The sequence below is a fragment of the Dipodomys merriami genome, unplaced genomic scaffold, assembly GCF_024711535.1.
Source record: "Dipodomys merriami isolate MVZ:Mamm:240054 unplaced genomic scaffold, mDipMer1.0.p SCAF_3, whole genome shotgun sequence".
Taxonomy (NCBI): Eukaryota; Metazoa; Chordata; class Mammalia; order Rodentia; family Heteromyidae; genus Dipodomys; species Dipodomys merriami.
The window spans coordinates 42,485,391-42,504,514 of NW_027204492.1; the positions used below are offsets into that span (position 1 = coordinate 42,485,391).

A 19,124-nucleotide genomic window follows, 5' to 3' on the forward strand; every position below is an offset into this window, starting at 1 on the left:
CGGTGGGCATGTCAACTGATCCCAAAAGAAATATACTGTGAGTGCTCCATCTCTGAGCCCAAATGGTCAGTCCCCTGTGGTTCTGTGGTGGCTGCTGTCAAGTGGTAGGTGGACCTGGCCTGGGGTCCCTAGAGCAAAGTAGGTGACCTAAGCCTACCCATCTCCCTTCCTGTGGCCATTATCACCTACCGATACGTGGGAGCATGAGGTTTGAAGCTGTTGGGGCGACAGTGTGTTCGTAGTCATGAGAATGATATAGTCCTTCATGTTACACACTTGGACCCACCCCATGCCCTGACCCCGCCCCACGCATCGACCCCGCCCCATGCATCCCCATCCCCACCCTCCTTTTCCGGTCCCTCCCCGGACCCCGACCCGGCCTGCCCTGAGAAGATGGTGAACCAGTGGATGCCAGACACGCCTGCCTCACAGCTTATGTGGCTCCTGTGATCCCTAGGCATTCAGGGCCTTGCCATGCTGTGTGCAGCTCAGCCACGCCACAGCGCGGTTTCCAGGGTTACCATTGGCACCGTGCAGTTTCCGGGGTCACGTGTCAGGCTCTGGTCACGTGGCATCGTGACCTCCAACCCCACGTGGCTCGGAGGCGGGGTGAAGAGAAGTTCCCGGGAGCTCGCCTGAGTGTGTGCGCCCACATACTCTCGTGAGACCTCCTGAGGTAAAGATCCAGGGTCTTCCCTTTCCCTGCGGAGATCCCTTAGCTCTGTCTTTTGAAGTCTTTCGAACCGGGCCGTGGTGGGCAAGCTTCAGGTCGGAGGGGCACTAGCTCTTAGAGGCCAAGGTTTCTTCAGACGGTAAACAAAGGCTTTACGAGCAACCAACAAGTTGCCCTTCTGGAGCTCTTGGAGGCCAGGGTTTCGAATTGGCTGGAAAAGACTGAACTTTGGGCCTGGGGCAGATGAATACGGGTTTCAGTGTGTTTGCGTGGGCCTGCGTATGTGCGCATATGCCCTCTGACCTGACTCTAGGCCGCAACGGCTCCCAGGGCTTCAATGGCGGGCTGGCCGGACCGGAGGGAGGGGAAGGTGGGGGAGAAGCGCCACAGGAGGCTGGAGGAAGGGCAGGAGTTTATGGACTGGACCCTCACTGGCCGCCTCTCCAGGGTGAGGCTCTAGAAGAGCCTTGGAGTGGAAAACTGCCCCTAACTGGTTCTGAGGGGTTTTGTGGGGGAGGGGCAGGGGGCGCCTCTGTCTTGAGGCTTGGACTCGGGGCCTAGGCTTTGAATCCAAGCTTTTTCACCCAAGGCTTGCGCTCTATCACTTTGAGCCACACCACTGTTCTGGTTTTCTGGTGGTTAGTTGGTGGCTCTGAGGGAGTGTTTCTTTTTGTTTTGTTTTTTTAAGTTGGACATGGGACTTGAACTCAGGTTCTGGGCGTTGTCTTGAAGCATATTCACTCAAGGCTGGCGCTCCACTAATTTGAGCCACAGTGCCACTCTTCTTTTGTTTTCTGTTGGTTAATTGGAGTTAAGAGTCTCAAGGACTTTTCTGCCTCTGCTGGGGGTCAAACTGTGATCCTTAGATCTCAGCCTCCTAGGTAGCTAGGATTACAGGCATGAGCCTCCAGCACCTGGCTGGCTGTAAGGTTTTTGTTTTTGTTTCTAATTAATTTACTGTGCTGTTACTATAATGGTGATGTACAGGGGGATTAAGTTACACGATTTAGGTAATGAGTACATTGTGTTTCCTACACTGTTCCTTCACTCTCTCTCCTCGTCCCTACCTCCCTCCTGTCTCTACCCACCCACGAGTTGTATAGTTCACATTCATCAGTGTCTAGTAAGCTCCCCTGCTGCAGTTTTTACCCTATTTCCCTCGAGTTCTCTACCCTCCCGCCCCCACAGCCTTCCCGAAGATACACACCTGAATTCACCATCTATAATGAAAACAGAATCATCAAAAACTAAAAAGGAAAGGAAGAAAAAGAGAGGGGGGGAGGAGAGATCTGTTTCCATATCTTGGAATCCGTTTTGATATCTACATTATATAAATATGAAGAGGCACTTAAGCACTACACGTTTGTGTTCCCTAAGAGTATCTGCTTTTGGTCTCACTGTGCTCTGAGGTTTTGAAGGGCACTAGAGACATGGTAGGTGCCTTTTTCCTACAGATGATTCCAAATCTGATGTGTTTTATTTCACTACTTGATTGCATACTTATTTTCCTAGTTGTCTGACTTTCATTCCCACTAGACATTCTCCCTTTGTACACTGAGGGAGGAGTGGATGGAGCAGGAGAGAGTGCCAAAGGAGGCAGGGAAACCTTTAATAAGTGTTTGATATTTTAAGGGAAACTGTCCAAATTAGCGGGGACAGTGATAGTGGTAGTGCACACTAGTGTATACAACCTGAGTCAGGAGGATTGTGAGTTCCAGGGAATGTAGTGCTAAACAAAGTGACCACGCCTCCAAGCACACAAAAAACAAACAAAAAATGCCTGGCAAAAGGGGATTCATACATGTAATCCTAGCTAATCCAGAGCAGCAGACAAAGAAATAAATCATAAAGTAAATAACAAAGGACCTGTGAACCCAAGTTTTCGAATTTCTTAACAGTAAATTTGAATTTGTAGAGTTTCACGGTACATTTCACTGTGGGTGATTTTCCTTTTCTGTTTTAAGGCCTCTGAAAGGAGTCCCTTCACAAAATATTGGTGAGTCATCACTGATTTTCTAATCATTCCCTCTTGGATTCCTTCCTAAAGCCCCTCTCTCTCTCCTCTTCCTTGTGTAGAAAATTTTGGTACACATTCTCAGTGTTAAAAAAAAAATCACATGCAATCATTGGTGATGGTTTTAGTATGTGGGGAGAGTGGTATTGAAGGAATAAATTTGAGAAAATAGCAAGGTGGTGTTCACATTTGTGGGGTTTTAAGTATTACTTGTCCGATGGCTAAAGGCAAGTTTTGCTTGTGGCACATTATATTAATGTACAGTGTAGCTTAAATTATCTACTTTATTTCTCTCTCATTTCTGCAAGCTCGTTCTGCAGAAAACTAGGCTCAAGAAACAGCTACAAGAGAAATGTCTTCTAATCTAAGGAAGTATGGGGCAAAGAGGGATGAAGGTAAACAACTTTCCATACTTTGACAATTTTTTTCTGTGGTATGCTATGCTGACAGGCAACAGGAATCTCTCAGGGAGAGAGAGTTTTTTGCAGCTTCATAGGAATGGAGTATTTTTTCACAGACCCTTTGAGGTAACTAATATTCTTCAGAACCTGTTTGGTAAAAACGTACACAGAGAAAAGCTTTACCCTTTGAAGAACCTTTTGCTGTACTTCACTAAGAATGGTGGAGTTCATGAGTGCAACAACTATAATCTATTCTCACTAAGAAATCACTTACTGCTCTTAGGCCAGGTGCCAGAAAATTACAACTGTAGTTTTAGCCACTCAGGAGGCTGAGATCTGAGGATCGCAGTTCAAATCCAGCCTGGGCAGGAAAGTCTGTTAGACCCATATTTCCCGTTAACCACTAAAATAAAAATGAAGTGGAGCTGTGGTTCAAGTGGTACAGTGCTAGCCTTTAAGAAAAAAAAGCCACAGAAAGTGGCCAGGCCCTGATCTAAAACTGTAGAAGTAGTGCGTGTGTGCACAACGCATACGCTTACACAGACTCACACACAGACACACACACACACAAAAGCACATCTTTCTTTTGGGGGTGGGGGGAGTCTGGTCGTGGTGCCTAAACTCTGGGCCTGGGTGCTGTCCCTCAGCTCTTCAGCTCAACACTAGCAATCTAACACTTGAGCCACAGCACCACTTCCGGCTTTTTTTTTTTGCTTATGTGGTGCTGAGGAATCGAACCCAGGGCCTCAGGCATGCAAGGCAAGCACTCTACCACTGAGCCACCTTCCCAGTCCACAAAGCACATCTTATCAAAAGTTGACGTACATGTCACCCATGTGTTTTTGAACTTGTGTGGGCACCCTTACCCACATACACCACCACATTGCATCTCCTTTCCTCAGACATGATGGTGTTCCTTGTTGTCTGTCATGAGACCGAGTGACCACATTCTTCCAATACACATCCTATGTGTAGAAAGTTATATTTCTGCTGGACTCAGCAAAAAGCGCTGCTTATTTCTGTTGCCACCATTTGTAAAAGCCTCCTCCTCTGACAACATCAAATCTGCAGTTTTAGCATTAGTCTAGAGGGAGGCAATCAGTCAGTTCTCTTTGTCAGGATTGTAAGGTAAATTAAATAGGTAGCCAATGAAGAGAATACCACATGGTATTTAGGCAGGAAAAGAATTTTATTTACCCAACTGCTGCCTCCGTCGTGCCTGATAGAGAGGCATGGCCAAAAGGGGCCACCCAACCTCAGGCCAGGACTTATCTAGGACAGGGACTGAAAGAGGTGTGGCCAGGTGGGGGAAAGGTGCAGTCACATTGGATCCAGATGGGATCCTACCCTGGTCTGATGGGAGGCATGACAGAGGGCAGCCCAGGATGTGACCTTGGAGGGGGAGGTGACTGTTTATAGGTATGCCAGTGACCTAGGTAACAGATACTGGGTAGAAACTTACCCAAGAGGTAGGGAGGCATCTGCACAGGGCCTGTATGGCCCAGGGCAGATCTTACAAGGATATACTTTATAAAATATTAAAATTTCATAATAAGAAGTTTCTAAGCCAGGTGCTAGCAGTTCACACCTGTAACCTAGCTGTTCAGGAAGCTGAGAGCTGAGGATTGCAGTTCAAAACCAGTCTGTGTGGGAAAGTCTGTTAGACTCAGCATTCCCATTAATCACCAGAAAAAAAAAAAGGACAACCCAGAAATGGAGCTGTGGCTCAAACGGTAGAATGCTAACCTTGAGAAAGAAGCTTAAGAATAAGGCACAGGGCTGGGAAGGTGGCTCAGTGGTAGAGCGCTTGCCTTGCATGCTCGAGGCCCTGGGTTCAATTCCTCAGCACCATATAAGCAAAAAAAGAAAGAAAGAAAGAAAGAAAGAAAAAAGCCGAAGTGGCACTGTGGCTCAAGTGGTAGAGCGCTAGCCTTGAGCTGAAGAACTGAGGGACAGCACCCAGGCCCAGAGTTCAGGCCCCATGTCCGGACCCTCCCCCCCCACCCCCCAAATCACTCTTCCTGCTGTGTTCAAAATATCAGCTGAAGGAGCAATGTAAAGGCCTTGGAGCTCAATTCTCAGGTCTCAGTCTGCTGAACTGCTACATTTATAAGGCACGAGCCACCAGTGCCCAGCTCAGATTGGCAGTTTTGCTTGTCCTGCCATGGTGTCAGTCCATGATGTGGTACCTGGTCAGCAGAGTATGGCGATATCTTTATGTCAGTCCTAGGGCTTGAAATCAGAACCAGGGCGCTGCCTCTGAGATGATTGCTCAAGGCTAGTGCTCTACCACTCGAGCTATAGCTACATTTCCAGCCTTTTGGTGGTTAATTAGAGATAAGAGTCGCACAGCCATTACAGCCTGGGCTGGCTTCAAACCATGTTCCTCAGATGTCAGCCTCCTGTGCAGCTAGGATTGCAGCCACGTGCCACTGGTGCCTGGCTATGGATGTATCTTTAAACTTGTGCTGTTGTTCCCAACTTCAGGGTACAGAAACAGTAGCCATTTTTCTGGAGGGAGAAGTGGGAGTGCTTCCAATGGTAATTTTAGGAGGAGGAATGGTCATCATACTGGGTATGATTCTCCAGCTTCCAAATTGCAAAATGATGATGGAAATGTGGACATGTTTCAGAGCCCTAATGACCCACAAAGCAGACGGTAAGGCAGCCTGGTTTGCATGTAGCAGCCCCGGCGACTTTGCAACTCTCGCTCTCTGGGGTCTTCCTTTACTGAGAAATGGAGGAATGGTGGGGGTGGGATTCTGGTAGAACAAAATCCCATTGGCATTCCTTGTATCACAGTGTAGCAAGTGAGCATCAGGAGGATTTCCTGGCATTTACAAACATCTTCCTTTTCTCCCTTTCCCAGCCCACCTTACGCCAACCAACAGAACAGGTGGAGAAGCAATTGGCATAATGGAGACCAATTGGACAATGCTGCAGGGAAGGATAGACAACCTGGAGAGGGAGCGATGCAACAGGACATGGTAAAAGGAGCAATGCAGGACTGGTTCATGGTCAAGGTGCGTGTCTTGGCGTGGTGTTTATTGGGTAGAACGTTCTGACAATGAAGAGAAGGAGAATTGCATTGAATACCAAGTCATGGTTATTGGGAGAAAAAAATAGTGGCACAAAAACAAAGGAACCAGCCAGGCACCAAGGTCTCAAGCCTGTAATCTTAGTTATTCAGGAGGCTAACACCTGAGGATCAGGGTTTGAAGCCATCACAGTCAGGAAAGTCTGTGAGACTTATGTCTTAATTAACCACCAGAAAAATGTGAAAGTAGAGCAGTGGCTCAAATGGTAGAACACTAGCCTGAGCAGAGAAATTTCAGGGACAGGGCCCAGGCCTTGAGGTCAAGCTCCAGCACCAACACACACACACGCACGCACGCACGCACGCACGCACGCACGCACGCACGCACGCACGCACGCACGTACGCCCCTATTCATAGTCTTTTAAAGTGAGCTGTGTTGGGTAGGAACACTTTGCCTGGGTGTGTTCTCCATCTTGACTCCATGTTGTCCCCTTTGTATCTCTTCTTTCTGGCTGCTCCTTCCTTTTACCCTTTAGATCCCCTGTGGGAGAAGATATGACAAGACATGGCTAATGAATTCAATCCAGAGCTACTGCAGTGTGCCCTTTACCCCAGTCGATGTAAGAGAGGATGGTGAAGACATCTGGGTGGTGGTCACGGGATGAGGACAGGCCAGGGCCAGGCACGGGTCCTTGGCCTCTGACAACATTGCTTCTGCTTTTTAGTTCCACTATGACAGAAGTTGGGCCCAGTTTTTTGTCGAGGGTGCCAGTGTTGCCGAGGCACTGAGGGAGATCTGCTACAAGATCCGTGGTGAGAAGAGTCAAAAGGTGTGTGCTGTGGGCATTGGTGGTACCTGGGCCTAGGGGAGTGAGGATAGATGGGCTAAGGGCTGGTGGGCATCTTTGGGTGTAGAGGTCCTGATGCTGAACCCACCTCTCCTTCACACAGGTATCTCTCTTTGTCTGTCCTTCTTTTGTACCCTACTCAGTGCGGTACAAGTTTACGGACGAACAAATAGAGCAGATAAAGGTAATTAATGCAGACAAAAGGCACAGTGTGTGTCAGGTCCCAGCCCCACCTCTCTCTCCTTCCCCCGACTCTCTGATCATCATGACTCCCTGTCATCATGACACTCAGAGCCTAGGGAGCCTCTCTCTCCATCTCTATCCTATAGCTGACCATGAAGAAACGATACGATATCGAAGAGCAAGCTCTGGACCTCCAGAAGCTCCGCTTTGACCCAGGTACAGCTGATAAGAGTAGTGCTAAGGTACATGAGGGGCAGAGGGATCTGCTTGAGAGGAAGATGGAGGGATGGCAACTGGGGGAGGGTTCTGTGCTTGTGCTGTTCTGTCTGGGCTCCTCTCAACACTCTGATTCCCTTCTCCACTTCTTAAAGATTTGATGGACCACGATATCGACTTCGTCCTGAATCGAAGACACTGCCTGACCATCGCCGTGCAGATCATTCAAAACAGTTTCCCTGAGGTGAGGCCCTGGGCCCAGGGATGCTGTTTGTTGGAGTCAGTCATGGACTTGGACTTGGAAGGGATGAGGTACAGGGCAGGTGTGTGTCCCAGGCTGTACATGGTAATCATTGCCCTAACTCTCCCTCCCCTAAAGCTGTCGTACTTGAACTTGAGCAACAACAAACTCTATCGGCTGGATGCCCTATGTGACATTGTAGACAGTGGCCCCGAGATCAGGATTCTGGACCTTTCCCGAAACCAGGTGAGATGGAGAGCCAGATGACATTTGGGTTGAGAGTGGGTGCTGACATGCATTGGGTGGGGGCAAGAAACAGGCAAAGGAACCTGTGGGTGAGGGTGGGGGCTGTGAGTGCAGGGCCCCAGGAGTGTCTTTCCCTGAGACTGCTTACCTGCCCCCTCCTTGTCTCCCTCAGCTGAGGTCGGTCTTAGAGCTGAACAAGGTGAAAGGGCTGAAGCTGGATGAGCTGTGGCTAGAAGGGAACCCACTGTGCAGGACCTTCCAAGACCAATCTGCTTATCAAAGGTCGGTAATAGCTGGTAACGCCAGTCCCCCTTCCTGGGGACCTTTGCCCCAGCTGCAGTGCTTCCTACCTCTGGGCATGGGGCCTCTGCCAGTGCAGCTTTGCATTTGCATGCCTCACCCAAATGAGGCTGGCCTTCCTACCCTATCCTGACAGGTCCCCTGCCTGTCCCAGACAAACATGGAGGCTGTCCTGCCCCAGGCTGGGGACGGAAGCCCTCAGCCACAAAGATGGCTGCCATTGTGAAATCTTCTTCAGGGCCATCGCTGGGAACTCTGCCTTCCTTGGGGAGAAACCCGGGCTCCCTAGATCAAGGATCCAGAAGTGGGCAGGCAGGCGGCGGCTTCTGAAGCAGGAGTAGAAGGCAGAGGGCAGAGGAACTTGAGAATGGAAGGGTGGGCCTCTCAGGAGCATTGCCTACCCGCCCCCTCACTCCATGTCATGTCACATCATTCTACCTGCTCCTGAAGATCCTGGGTATCCCAAGACAAGTGTCGTTTGTGGGCGGGGCACAGATGCAACAGAGGCACGGGTATGCAGAGACCTGTGTATGGGAGCGAGAAAATGTCCACAGCGAGGGGCCCACATGCCCTCTAACCCATGGTGTGTCGGGGCCTGACCCCTCATGCCTAAATCTTTCTGGAGAACAACTTCTGACTCCAAAGAAGCTTTGGTTCCTATCCCAGGATCAGTGTGTGCTTCAGCACCAGAGTTGGAGGGAGGGAGGGCTGCTCCTTTTCCCTTTCTCTTTTCCTTTCCCTTTCCCTTCCCCTTTTCCTTTCCCTTTGGCCTTTCCCTTCCCCTTCCCCCTTTCATTTCCCTTTGGCCTTTCCCTTCCCCTTCCCCTTTTCCTTTCCCTTTGCTTTTTCTTGCTTTCTCCTTTGTCACCAGTCTCCTGTGTACACCCCCCCCCCCCCATCGCCTCATGTCTCCTCACTACGTTTTCTTCTGTTCTGTGGACATCATCTGCCTTACCCACCCTTCCCTCTTTCCCTCACCTCTTCATCCCTGCTTCATTCACCTGGCCTGGCTAGGCCGTGCCCTGCAGAATACGGGACACCCAGTGATGAGGCAGAACAGTGCCCTGGGTCCTTACTGCATTCCCTGCTCCCAACGGAGCCTTCTGTGGGGACTCAGAGAAAAGGAAGGAGAGGAGAGGACAGGAAACAGGGTGGAAGTGGAAGCCCTGGAGCCTGGGCTCCCATTTGTGCTTCCTGTGGCCCCGGATAAGGGCTATGTAGGTGAGAACACCCAGCTGGAAGGAGCAGGGGGAGAGCAAGAAGGAGAGCCAGTGGGAAAAAGGACAGAATGACTTCAAACTGTCGCTCCAATTTGGGTTTTGTTTTCTGTTTTTTGTTCTTTGTTTTTTGGACAGGGCCATCCACAATTACTTCCCCCAGTTGTTATGGCTGGTAAGTACTTACCTTCATCATGGTCTCCTGTTCCCCAGGAACATAACCCCCACACCTGCCCCCAAACCTTTTGCTTTTTTGTCTAGGTTACATGTTTCCACCACTCCACCATCCATTTTGGATGATGTGCCCTCCTGAAAAAGACATGAATATTGTCCCTGGTGGAATAAAGGTTTCCATGAGTGCTTTCACACAAGCACACGTTGCACACGCAGGTTGCATGTAACAAACGCGGTAGAAAGTTCCAGGACACCCACAATTCAGCTGCCCACTGGAATCTCACCTGTGCTGTTTCCATGGCCGTCCATGCCCAAACTCTGGCCACTGTTCCCCCTTGGGCCTCTTCACCTCCCTGTGCACCCACTATCACCCCCTAGCATGCGCTGTAGATCTTCTCTTCCCTTCCTCAGGATGGCCAGCAATTCAACCCACCCATTGCCCCTGGCACTGATGCTCGCTGGTTGATGAACCCCAGCAGGGTGAGGAAGAGGACCAAGAGATGTTGAGGATGCTTGTCCTCTGGCCGGGAGTGGGGAGGTAGTGGCTTTATCAAGCCACATCGTTTAAATCACTTTTTGTTCCAGCAAGAGGATGAAGATGAGGATCTGAGGGAGAGAGTTTTACAGTTCCTGAAGAAGTGAGTGCCCCGAGGACCAGGAAGAAGAGGGCTGGGCCAAGGACCTGGGGCACCTTGGCACAGGCCTGATCATAGGAAGCGTTGGGTCTCATTTGGGTTTCAGATCACAGCAAATGCCTGTCCCTGTTGCCCCCACCTCATCCCCACCCTCCTCCTCCGGCAGGTATTACTCTGTCTATGACAGTGGAGATCGTCAGAATCTCCTCGGTGCTTACCATGATGAGGCCTGCTTCTCTGTGTCTGTCCCTGCCAGTGCCGGCAACCCAGGACCGTGAGTATCACAGCTCTGACTCTGGTTGCAGCCACGTGGCACCCCGAGCTTCTGGGACACTGCACTGACTGGACCACCACCTCTTGTTCCTCCTTTTATCTCCTAGGAGCTGCTTGAGCCTGTACTTCAAGCACAGCAGGAATCTGAACACTCTTAAGGACCCCTGTAATTGTGTGATGGGGAAGACGGGGCAGGGAAAGGGAGTGAGAAGGGGACAGTCTCAGGGCCCAAGGGCCAAGGTATGGCAGCCCAATGATCACTGCTTCTCTACAGATGTGCAGCAGAAGCTGCTGAAACACAGGAAACAGGACATTGTGGACTCCCTCTGTTTGTTGCCCAAAACCCAGCATGATCTCAGTTCATTTATGATAGACATGTGTTTCCAGACGGTGAGCACCTGCTTCCTCTCAGACAGTTCCAGAGAGCTGGAGTTGGTTGGAAGTTAAGCAGGATCCTGAGCTCCTGTGTAATTCCCTTTCAGGAAAAGATGATCTGCTTCTCTGTCAATGGACTCTTCAGGGAAGGTGAGTGTCTGTAGTATTCCTTCTCCAGATCCCCTTCTGCTCCCTCCCCTGAGTGGGCATCTCCCTACCCATGGCCCTGCCAGCTTCCCAGATTCTGTGCCTTTCCATTCCATTCCATTCTTGCCTCTCCATTCCCCTGCCCCTGCCCATACCCTGTCCACAAACCATTTAGGTCTGACCTAGGTCCATGCCTGTCTGCCCTGTCACTTAGGCATTAGGGACACGGGCTCTGTGCGTTGAGGGCTCTCACCCCAGTCCCTTCTTCTGTGTCCTTGGACTCAGTTCAGTTACTCAACCTCTCCGTTTCCCCAAGTGCAAAATGGGGCTAATTAAACACATCTCTCTGGCAGATGGGAACGAGGAACCGAGTGAATATTGGAAGTGGTTATTTCACTGGTCCTGGGATGCCCTAGGGGTCCCATCACCAGTAGCAGACGATTCCTAATTTTGCCTTCCAATTCCCACCATGTCCTGCTGAATCCAAGTTATAGCAATTTTCCAGACCTGTTCCCCCACCCCCACCCCCCCACCATCAGTGTAAGATTTCAGCTGGGGAATACTGGGTGAATATGTCGAGAATGTGCAGCTCTAAGGGAGGGGTATTACTGTCCTAGAAGCAGGGGGAAATTCACAGGACTCTATCCGTGCCTTCACTCGGACCTTCATTGCTATCCCTGGCAGTGGAACAAAGTAAGTGTCCTAACATGCTGTGCTGTGTTGTGGGTGGGAACATCCATCCCAGCCCGGGGTCAGAGGAGTGGGATTGTAGTGGCACCGTCCACGGGGTATTCTATGACGGAGAGTCAAGAGGTACATCCAAGGATCAGTCTAGGCTAATGGTCAAGAGAAGGGGCGCTCTGGAGTTTGGAATACAAACTAGTTCTCTTCCCGACCCCCAGTATTCACTAACTGTCACTCTGGCCAAATTACTTGACTTCTTCGTGACTCAGTTCTTCCACTACGAATGGGAGCAAGAGTATCCAGGGCCTTTGGGTCGCTGTGTAGGATACGTGCATTGGGATTACATCTGCAGACCCTATGAACCTGACAATCTCTCCTAGGGTGGGCTCTGTGGATACCAAACAGCCAAGAAGTCTTGATGATATGTGAAATAGGGAGAGGGAATGAATCTGTTTCTTGAGTGGCAGTGGTTACAAAGGATCCTGTTTGAAGCAGTGGGGTGGGGGGTGGGTCGGGCTGCCCTCTGCCTATCTGGTGGTTTCAGAAACTCTTTTTCCCCCAGTCTGTGCATCATGAATGACCAGCTGTTTGTGAGGGATACCACCTCTGAGGAGGTCTCAGGCACCATCGCCTCCCTCGTGGGTCCCAGCCCGAGGCCCACCCTCTCTCAAGTGCAATGTGAAATGGTGCAGACATTCTCCATCCAGTCTGGGATGAAACTCGATTGGTCTGAGAAGTGAGTGTCGGGTATACATCTGGATGGAGGAAGAGGCAGTTGAGACAGCAGGAACATGAATAATGGGGACTCACGGGAGATTTAGGAAAGTGTCCGGGTGGATATGTTTAATCTTTTTAAGGGCAGGCATGAGAAAATGATGTTACTTTGGTGCAGTTTTGTACCTACATACGTTAAGTCTTTTTGAAATAATGTAGTACTCAAATAACATTGCCTTCTCTGTGGATAATCCAAAGACTCTATCACAACAAACCACTAGAACTAATAAGCAAATTCAGCAAAGTTGTAGAATAAGAGAGTATTGTACAAAAATCATTTCTGATTCTGTGTACTTGGAATGAGCAGTCCAACAGTGAATTAAAGAAAACAAGTCAGGTTACAGAAGCATCAGGAAGAGTAAAACACTTAAGGACAAATATAACAAAAGAAGCCAATCTTACCATCTGAAATCTGCAAAATTGTGGCTGAAAATTTTTGAAGATCCAAGTGAATGGGGGAAAAAATTATGTTCACCAGGGAGCCTTGAAGACTTTGTGCTGAGTGAACAAAGCCAGTCATGAATGGCCAAATATTGAATGATTACATTTATACAAAATTTCAAGAAATAGATAATTCCATAGAGACTGAAGGCAGATTCAAATTTTCCAGAGTCTTAGAGAAGTGTGAGGACACTAGCCAAGTAATCTCTAACGCTTGGCCAGGTTTTGGTTTTGAGGTGATAAAGATGTCTGGCAACAAGATAGGTGGGATGACTACACAATATTGTGAATATATTAGAAAACCACAGAATAGGTCTTATATCTCAATCGACGAATAGTTGGGATTAAAAAAAATATTTACACTCCCATTTGTACCATTATTTCCTTGAGCACCTTTTGAAAACTGGTGTGTTAAATTAAGCTCCTTCGCTCATTTGAACATGCCTCCTCTTTGGCTTTAAATTCTTCATTTTTATTTTTATTTTTTATTCCTGGCAGTACTAGGGTTTGAACACAGGGCCTCACACTTGCTAGGCAGGTGTTCTACCGCTTGAGGCCATGCATCCTATCACTTGGTGGCCATCCCTCCAGCCTCTTCTTTGCCTTGTTTTTGGAGGTTAGGTCTCACTTTATGCCCAGGCCATTCTGGCCACTCCTATTTGTACTTCACTGTGTTGTGGGAGATGACAGGTATGTGCTGCTGTACTCAGCCACCAGTGTCTCTGCCATAGCTGGGATAATGGGTGAGCCACCACCATGCTGGGCCACTGGTTGAGATGGAGTCTCACCAACATTTATGCCCAGGCTTGCCTTGAGCCACAGTCCCACAGTCCCACAATCTCCACTTCCTAAGTAGATAAGATGACTGGCTTGAACCACTGTGCTGAGCTCTACTGACTGTGAATGTCAGTGATGGACGCTTTGGTTTCCAGTGATCTTCATCATTACAGTCGTGCTCACTCTGGCCATGAGTTCCAGCAATGGGTAGCATTGGCTTAAGTGGCAGCGTTTTGTGTTTGGTGTGTCCGTCCTGTGCTAGTAATCCTGTGCCTCTCCCTCCACAGGTGCCTTATGGACAATGCATGGGACTACAACAGAGCTGCTCAGATCTTCATTAAGTTCCAGGTGAGGCCTGGCAGTTAAGTGGGCGAAAAAGATGGATGTCTCTGGTCTTCAGGAAGGTGGTGGCTAGGTGGCATCGGGATGGAATTCAGGACATCTGGCTCCTCTGACATCCCAATTCCTTTCTTCCAGAACGAGGGCAAGATCCCACAGGAGGCCTTCAAACCAAAGCCCTAAAAGGAGGCCTTGGATGTCATCTTCCTCTTCATTCACATAGTGGGCTCTCTCTCTCTCTCCCTCTCTCTCCCCCTCTCCCCCCTCTCCCCCCTCTCTCCCTCTCTCTCTCTCTCTCCCTTCTTACCTCTCCCTCTCTCCCTTTCTCTCCCTCTTCTCTCCCTGCTTCCCTCCTTCCTCCCCCCCTCTCAGCTGTGACTGGAGTTGGGGGCCGTTTTGACCATGAAGCTAAAGTTACCTTACAGGCCAGCTGACATAACTTCCCCAAGGGCCAACCGTTGTCCTCCCTATTTTCCTTATTGAAGTTGGCTGTTTGTTCTGACAATAAAGAGTGGCATTGCATGTTGAAGGTTGTATGTTCTGGATTGCTCTCCTCCTGCCCTAGCCATGAGCCAGTGTGGCCAAGACTGAAAGGCCCTGCAACACCATCCCATCCCCATCATGCCTAGATGTCCTGAAGCAGATCCATGAAGCTTGCCTCCTGGGAACTTTGTGAATACAAGCTCATGAGAAAAGACACAGTTGTCCAGTGATTGGCCTTCGGCACTCTTGTGGCTCTGTCAGATGTTTTTCCTAGAGGCCTGCAGAAGAAGGTGTGTCACTGGGCACCATGGGGTCTCTTCACAAAGGATGTCTCCTGGCTAGTGAGGGCTGTAGGGGAGGGAGGAAAGGTGCAGGTTCACATATGTTCCTCTTCATTCTCAGTCATACCATAATCCTTTCAGAGATTTGCTCACAGATGGAAGGAAAATGAGCTTTTTAACAGTGCTCCCATGCTTCCACCTGCCTTCCTACCCACTATTCCACCCCTTCCCCTTCCTGAAGGTGTGAGAGGGCATGTCCTTAGCACTCTCAGGGTAAGGGGCAGTCAGTCTCTGCCCAGTGCATCCCTCACGAAGCTGGCATTGCCATGCCCATGTTCTTGAGGGAGGAGCATTGGCCACCTATTTTCAATTCCAAACAGCAGCAACAACAAACAACAGTGGCACAAGTTGTCACTCTGGTCAGTTCTTCGGGGCTTTTCACAATGACTGGTAGTTAACAGTCCTGAATTTCAGGCAGTCATTGAGCAGGACAGCTGCACAATTTATTTCCCACACTTTGGTGAGGCTTGCTCTTTAGGCAACAGGCAGTCATAATATTTGAAATTAAAATTGTAACCACATAAAGTTTTCAAGTTACAATCCTACAAACGGTGCCACAGGTGACAAATTAGGCCACCAGCTGACAAATTATGCCCACACTTTTCCACATGTGTAGTAAGTGATTTGATAAAACACTTGCCACTTACTTGTTTTGCTTTGCCCTTTGTTTTGTTTTGTTGTTTTGTTTTCTTTTGGTGGTATTGGGGTCTGAACACAGGCCTTCATGCTTCCAAGGCAAGCACTCTATCACCTAAGCCATGACCCCTGCCCTTTTTCAATTAATTTTTCTAGTAGTGTCTTGAGTTTTTTCCAGGTTCTGGTCCTGGACCTCAATCCTCCTACATATGGCCTCCTGCCTACCTGGAATAACACATGCATGCTACAGTGTGTGCCTATCTGTTGAGATGAGGTTTTTGCCAACTGAAGTCTGAACTAGAATTTGATTCAAAAAGAACTATATTCATTACCCTACTCATGGATCTGTAACCCCTCTGTATAACACCATTATAATAAAATTTATTTAAAATATATAAACTCGTATAGGATAAATAAATAACGTCCACCATGGTCTGCTAGGTCATGCTTCAGTAGCCAAATCAAACTTTTGTAACTCGCTAGGCATTGGTACTCTCATATGGAGGAGTGAGTGCACACCATGCACTTCTCAGTCTGGGTATGAGGTAGGGAGTCTGTCCTCAATGGGACAGACCTATCAGAGCGTCACACTCAACCTAGGTACACTGAGCTGCCTGCCTAGATTTCTCTGTGGGAAGGAGCCATGGAATCCAGAATTCAACATTGGCTTTTAATTTGGGAGAAAAGCTCTCAGTATATAGCCAAGTGGCCTCAAATTTGGAAATGTGTGTGTGTGTGTGTGTGTGTGTGTGTGTGTGTGTGTGTGTGTGTGTGTGTGTGTGTGTGTGTGTGTGTGTGTGTGTGTGTGTGTGTGTGTGTGTGCGCTGTCCCTTAGGTTTTTTTTTTACTCAAGTCTGGGGCTCTACCCTTTGGCAATGCCTCTACTTCCAATTTTTATTGGTTAATTGGACATAAGTCTCCTGTACATTCTGCTTAGGATGTCTTGAACATGATAACATCAGATCTCAGCCTCTGGAGTAGCTGAGATTACAGGCATGAGCCACTGGTTCTTGGCTATAAATATATCCAAAGTTTGCTCTAAGGCAACTACAGGAAGGACAGGTTTTCACATATTGCTTACATCCATACAGTTACTCTCAAGAGTCTATATGCCACACATTTACCTGAGTACTAGGAAGGCATTTTGATATGATTACATTACAGAATGAGTTCGTTCATGTGGAGGAAAGGGGAATAAAGAAGCATATGAGTGAAAGCTTAAGTCAGGTAATGAATATAGTTCTTTTTGAATCATGTAACCCCTTGCCTTGCTATCTCCCAGTTTTTCCTTCCTGTCCCCACCCACAAATTGTATAATTCATTTTCCACATTGTGTCTAGTAAGCACCACTGCTGAATTTGTTCACTCTTTGTCTGACCTTTTCTATAAACATTCTTTCCTCAAATTTCTTCTAATCAAGGCTTCTCTCCAAAACCTTGTGCATATCCATGAATAAAGTGAGCTAAGCATAAGCAACACCATATACTTGTTAGGTTTTAATTAGGTTAACCAAGCAGAATGAAGCCACATTCCAGAATGAGTTCTTTCATGTTGGGGAAAGGTGAATAAAGAAGGATATGAGTGAAAGCTTTCTCTTGTAGCTTCCAGTCAGTTTTGTCTCCCGTGTATATTCTTCCATGTATTTTCGGTAATGGGAACAAGTGAAGGTTTCCCCAAATCGCTTACATACATTATCTAAAGCAAGAGTGTTTTCATGACTTCACAAGGAACAGCAAGGAGTGAAGGCTGTGCCATATCATTTATGTCCATATGGTTTTTCTCCATCATATATTCTTTGATTCAGAAGGTGCTTAGACCAGAGAAGGTGTTCAACGCTTATGTGCATAACTTTTCCTCTTCAGTGTGAGTTCTTTCATGTCCCTGATGGTGAGAGAGTTATATGAAGGTTTTCTAACACTACTTACTCCTATAGGATTTCTCTCTAGGGTGAGTTCTTTCGTGTTTTTGAGGCTAACAGGGAAGAATAAATGCTTTCCTACATTGCTTACATCTATTGGTTTTCCCTCCAGGGTGAGTACTTTGATGCCCTTGAAGGGTACTGGAGTTAGGGAATGATCTTCTACAATGCATACATTCACAGCAGTGTTTAACTTCAGTGTGAATTTCTTCATGTCTGTGAAAAAATACCTAGAATATCCATAGGATTTTCTTTCTTTTTTTTTAAATTTAATCTAATTTTATTTGTGAACATACTGTACAGAGGGGTTACAATTACATGGGCAGGATAATGCGTACATTTCTTACCAAGCATTGCAGCCTCCTCCTTTGGTTTACCCTTCACATCCATTCCCAGACTCCCCCCTCCCCCCAATCCCAATCCTTCTCCTTCCCCCCCCCCCCCGCCCCATCCATAGGATTTTCGACATTGTTTAACTGCAAATGGATTTTCCTCATTGTGCATTCTATAGCTGATTTGACTATGATGAAATTTCCTTCAGGCTCTCCACATATTCCTGATAACCAGTGGATATATCTGTCCTGTGTAAGGTCTGAAAGGGATACCAATAGATGTATGAACGATGATGGCTTCTTCACACACATAATAGTTTTTGAAGGGTGCTAGTCCAGGTAGGGTTTTCTTATTCATACTATGCCCTGGATTCTGCTAGAAGGCTTCTTCACATTGACTCTCTTGCTCAAGTTCATGGAGTCACTCTAAAATTTAGTTCTTATGTCTTCCCTGGGATTTTTATAGTTAACTTCAGTGTTTTCTTTTTCCTGCTTCTCTTCTATAGAAGCCAGGTTCACCAAAGTTCCAAAAATCACCTCTGTTGAGCATCTTCGGAGAAAGATTTAACAAAGTCCATTCTACCAGAGTGAAATCTATGGACACATCCTCAAAGTTCACAATCTCCATTTCCCCCTTGTTGTGTATGCCGGTACCCTCACTTATGCCCTGAGAGTCACTGGATACCAAAAACACTGCAGAGCCATGTTTGAAAACAATATGGACAGTTAAGTATGTAAGGCTCTAAACAAAAATGTCAGAAGCAGAGCTATGACTCAAGTAGTAAAGAGTGCTAGCTTTAAGTGAAAAAGTTAAGAGACAGACAATGCCCACGTGTTGAGTTCAAATCCCAAGACCCACACTGTGAAAGTGGTGGCCTTGCATTCTTCGTTATATAATGGAAACTATCCACACCCACACCACTCCCCCTGCCACCATCCATTTAGCTACTTATCATACTTCAGCCTATGGTTCCGCAATGAAAATGTAGCTGAAGAACTAAAGACGCTGGGCATCCAGGCTCATGCCTGTGATCCCAGAGACTCAGGAGGTGGAAACCATGATTCAATGCCAATCATGGCAGAATGTTGGCAAAAACCTCATCTCAACAGATAGGCACACACTGTAGCATGCATGTGTTATTCCAGGTAGGCAGGAGGCCATATGTAGGAGGATTGAGGTCCAGGACCAGAACCTGGAAAAAACTCAAGACACTACTAGAAAAATTAATTGAAAAAGGGCAGGGGTCATGGCTTAGGTGATAGAGTGCTTGCCTTGGAAGCATGAAGGCCTGTGTTCAGACCCCAATACCACCAAAAGAAAACAAAACAACAAAACAAAACAAAGGGCAAAGCAAAACAAGTAAGTGGCAAGTGTTTTATCAAATCACTTACTACACATGTGGAAAAGTGTGGGCATA

The 19,124-nt window shown here is 47.8% G+C and overlaps 1 protein-coding gene across 3 annotated transcripts; it reads left to right on the forward strand.

Annotated features, from left to right (window-relative positions):
* The first annotated feature begins 635 nt into the window (after window positions 1–635).
* LOC138839450 (nuclear RNA export factor 2-like) lies at window positions 636–14,506 on the forward strand. 3 transcript variants are annotated; one of them, XM_070039019.1, is made up of 23 exons: window positions 636–676; window positions 2,638–2,669; window positions 2,996–3,082; window positions 5,576–5,747; window positions 5,958–6,111; window positions 6,663–6,746; window positions 6,852–6,956; window positions 7,078–7,158; window positions 7,304–7,373; window positions 7,529–7,617; window positions 7,753–7,860; window positions 8,033–8,142; window positions 9,516–9,552; window positions 9,963–10,031; window positions 10,137–10,189; window positions 10,353–10,460; window positions 10,567–10,625; window positions 10,734–10,849; window positions 10,942–10,984; window positions 11,599–11,674; window positions 12,228–12,401; window positions 13,945–14,005; window positions 14,135–14,506. In XM_070039019.1, exons 3-23 carry the CDS (start codon window positions 3,040–3,042, stop codon window positions 14,177–14,179), a joined length of 1,857 nt encoding a protein of 618 aa, XP_069895120.1. In that variant the 5' UTR covers window positions 636–676; window positions 2,638–2,669; window positions 2,996–3,039; the 3' UTR covers window positions 14,180–14,506. The 3 variants fall into 3 exon arrangements, with proteins under 3 accessions (XP_069895120.1, XP_069895122.1, XP_069895121.1); XM_070039021.1 differs by having other exon boundaries at window positions 11,605–11,674; XM_070039020.1 differs by having other exon boundaries at window positions 638–676; window positions 11,602–11,674.
* The last annotated feature ends 4,618 nt before the right edge of the window (window positions 14,507–19,124 follow it).